Genomic DNA, 1,119 nt, shown 5'->3' on the forward strand with positions numbered 1-1,119 from the left:
CGCCAGCGCGCGTGGCTCCAGGTCGCTGGCCACGATGGAGTAGGAGATGCGACCGTGGGGCCCCAGGTCGGGGTCCGAGGCGCCTACTTGTGCGATGGGTGCTCCAGGAGGATTGTTCTCAGCCACATGGACCACGTAAGAAGGCTGTTCGAAAACCGGCGCGTTGTCGTTGACATCGCCGATGTGTAGGGTGACGCTTGAGCTAGAAGAAAGGGGAGGCTTGCCCCTGTCGGTGGCTGTGATAGTGACATTGTACTCAGGGGTCTGCTCACGGTCTAGAATTCCATCTGTCACTAATTTATAGGTGTTTCTCGAAGAAGAGACTATTTTAAATGGAACATCACCTTCTAATTTACAAATAACTTCTCCGTTGTGTCCAGAATCCTTGTCACGGATCTTAAGCAAAGCAACGTGTGTTCCCAGGTTGGTGTCCTCCATAATAATATCCCGCAGAGATTGGAATACCACTTCTGGGATATTGTCATTTATGTCTTGGACCTCTATCTCCACGGTACATTGAGCAATCATTCCTCCACCATCCCTTGCTTCCAAAACTATGGAATATTCTTTGACTTCCTCAAAATCTAACGTATTTAGAATGGTAATTTCCCCAGTAATAGAATTCAGGTCAAACTGAGTGATCTGGCCTGCTTCAGTGAAAGAGAAGGTGATCTGGGCATTGACACCCTCATCCTGGTCAGTGGCCATCACTCGAAGCACAGGGGTGCCTGGAAGCACGTTTTCCAGAACGCTCACCCTGTATAGTTCTTGGCTGAACACTGGAGGGTTATCATTGGCATCAGTCACTAGGACCTGTATCTGGGCAGTACTACTAAGGGGTGGATCCCCGCAGTCCAACGCAGTCAAGGTCAACTGGTAGGATTTCTGCTCTTCCCGGTCTAAAGGCGTTTTTAGTACCAGCTCAGGGTATTTACTGCCGTCTTGTTTCTCTTTATTCACGAGTGAGAAATGATCATTGGGGTTGAGCTGGTAATTCTGTAGTGAGTTGGTACCAATATCTGCATCATGGGCAGATCCTAAAATAAATCGTGCCCCGGGCTTTGTAGACTCGCTTATCTGCAGGTCAAAAGAAGTTTGGGTGAATTTTGGGCTATGGTC

General features: G+C 48.7%; 1 protein-coding gene across 1 annotated transcript; it reads right to left on the reverse strand.

The window, feature by feature from the left end:
* Nucleotides 1–3: 3 nt before the first annotated feature.
* On the reverse strand, nucleotides 4–1,116 carry LOC110579178 (protocadherin gamma-B4; the record flags this gene model as incomplete). Its single annotated transcript, XM_021688716.2, has 1 exon — nucleotides 4–1,116. A coding segment is annotated over one exon (1,113 nt), but the record flags the coding sequence as incomplete, so codon positions are not given.
* Nucleotides 1,117–1,119: the final 3 nt, after the last annotated feature.

Source organism: Neomonachus schauinslandi, unplaced genomic scaffold (genome assembly GCF_002201575.2).
Source record: "Neomonachus schauinslandi unplaced genomic scaffold, ASM220157v2 HiC_scaffold_7539, whole genome shotgun sequence".
Taxonomy (NCBI): Eukaryota; Metazoa; Chordata; class Mammalia; order Carnivora; family Phocidae; genus Neomonachus; species Neomonachus schauinslandi.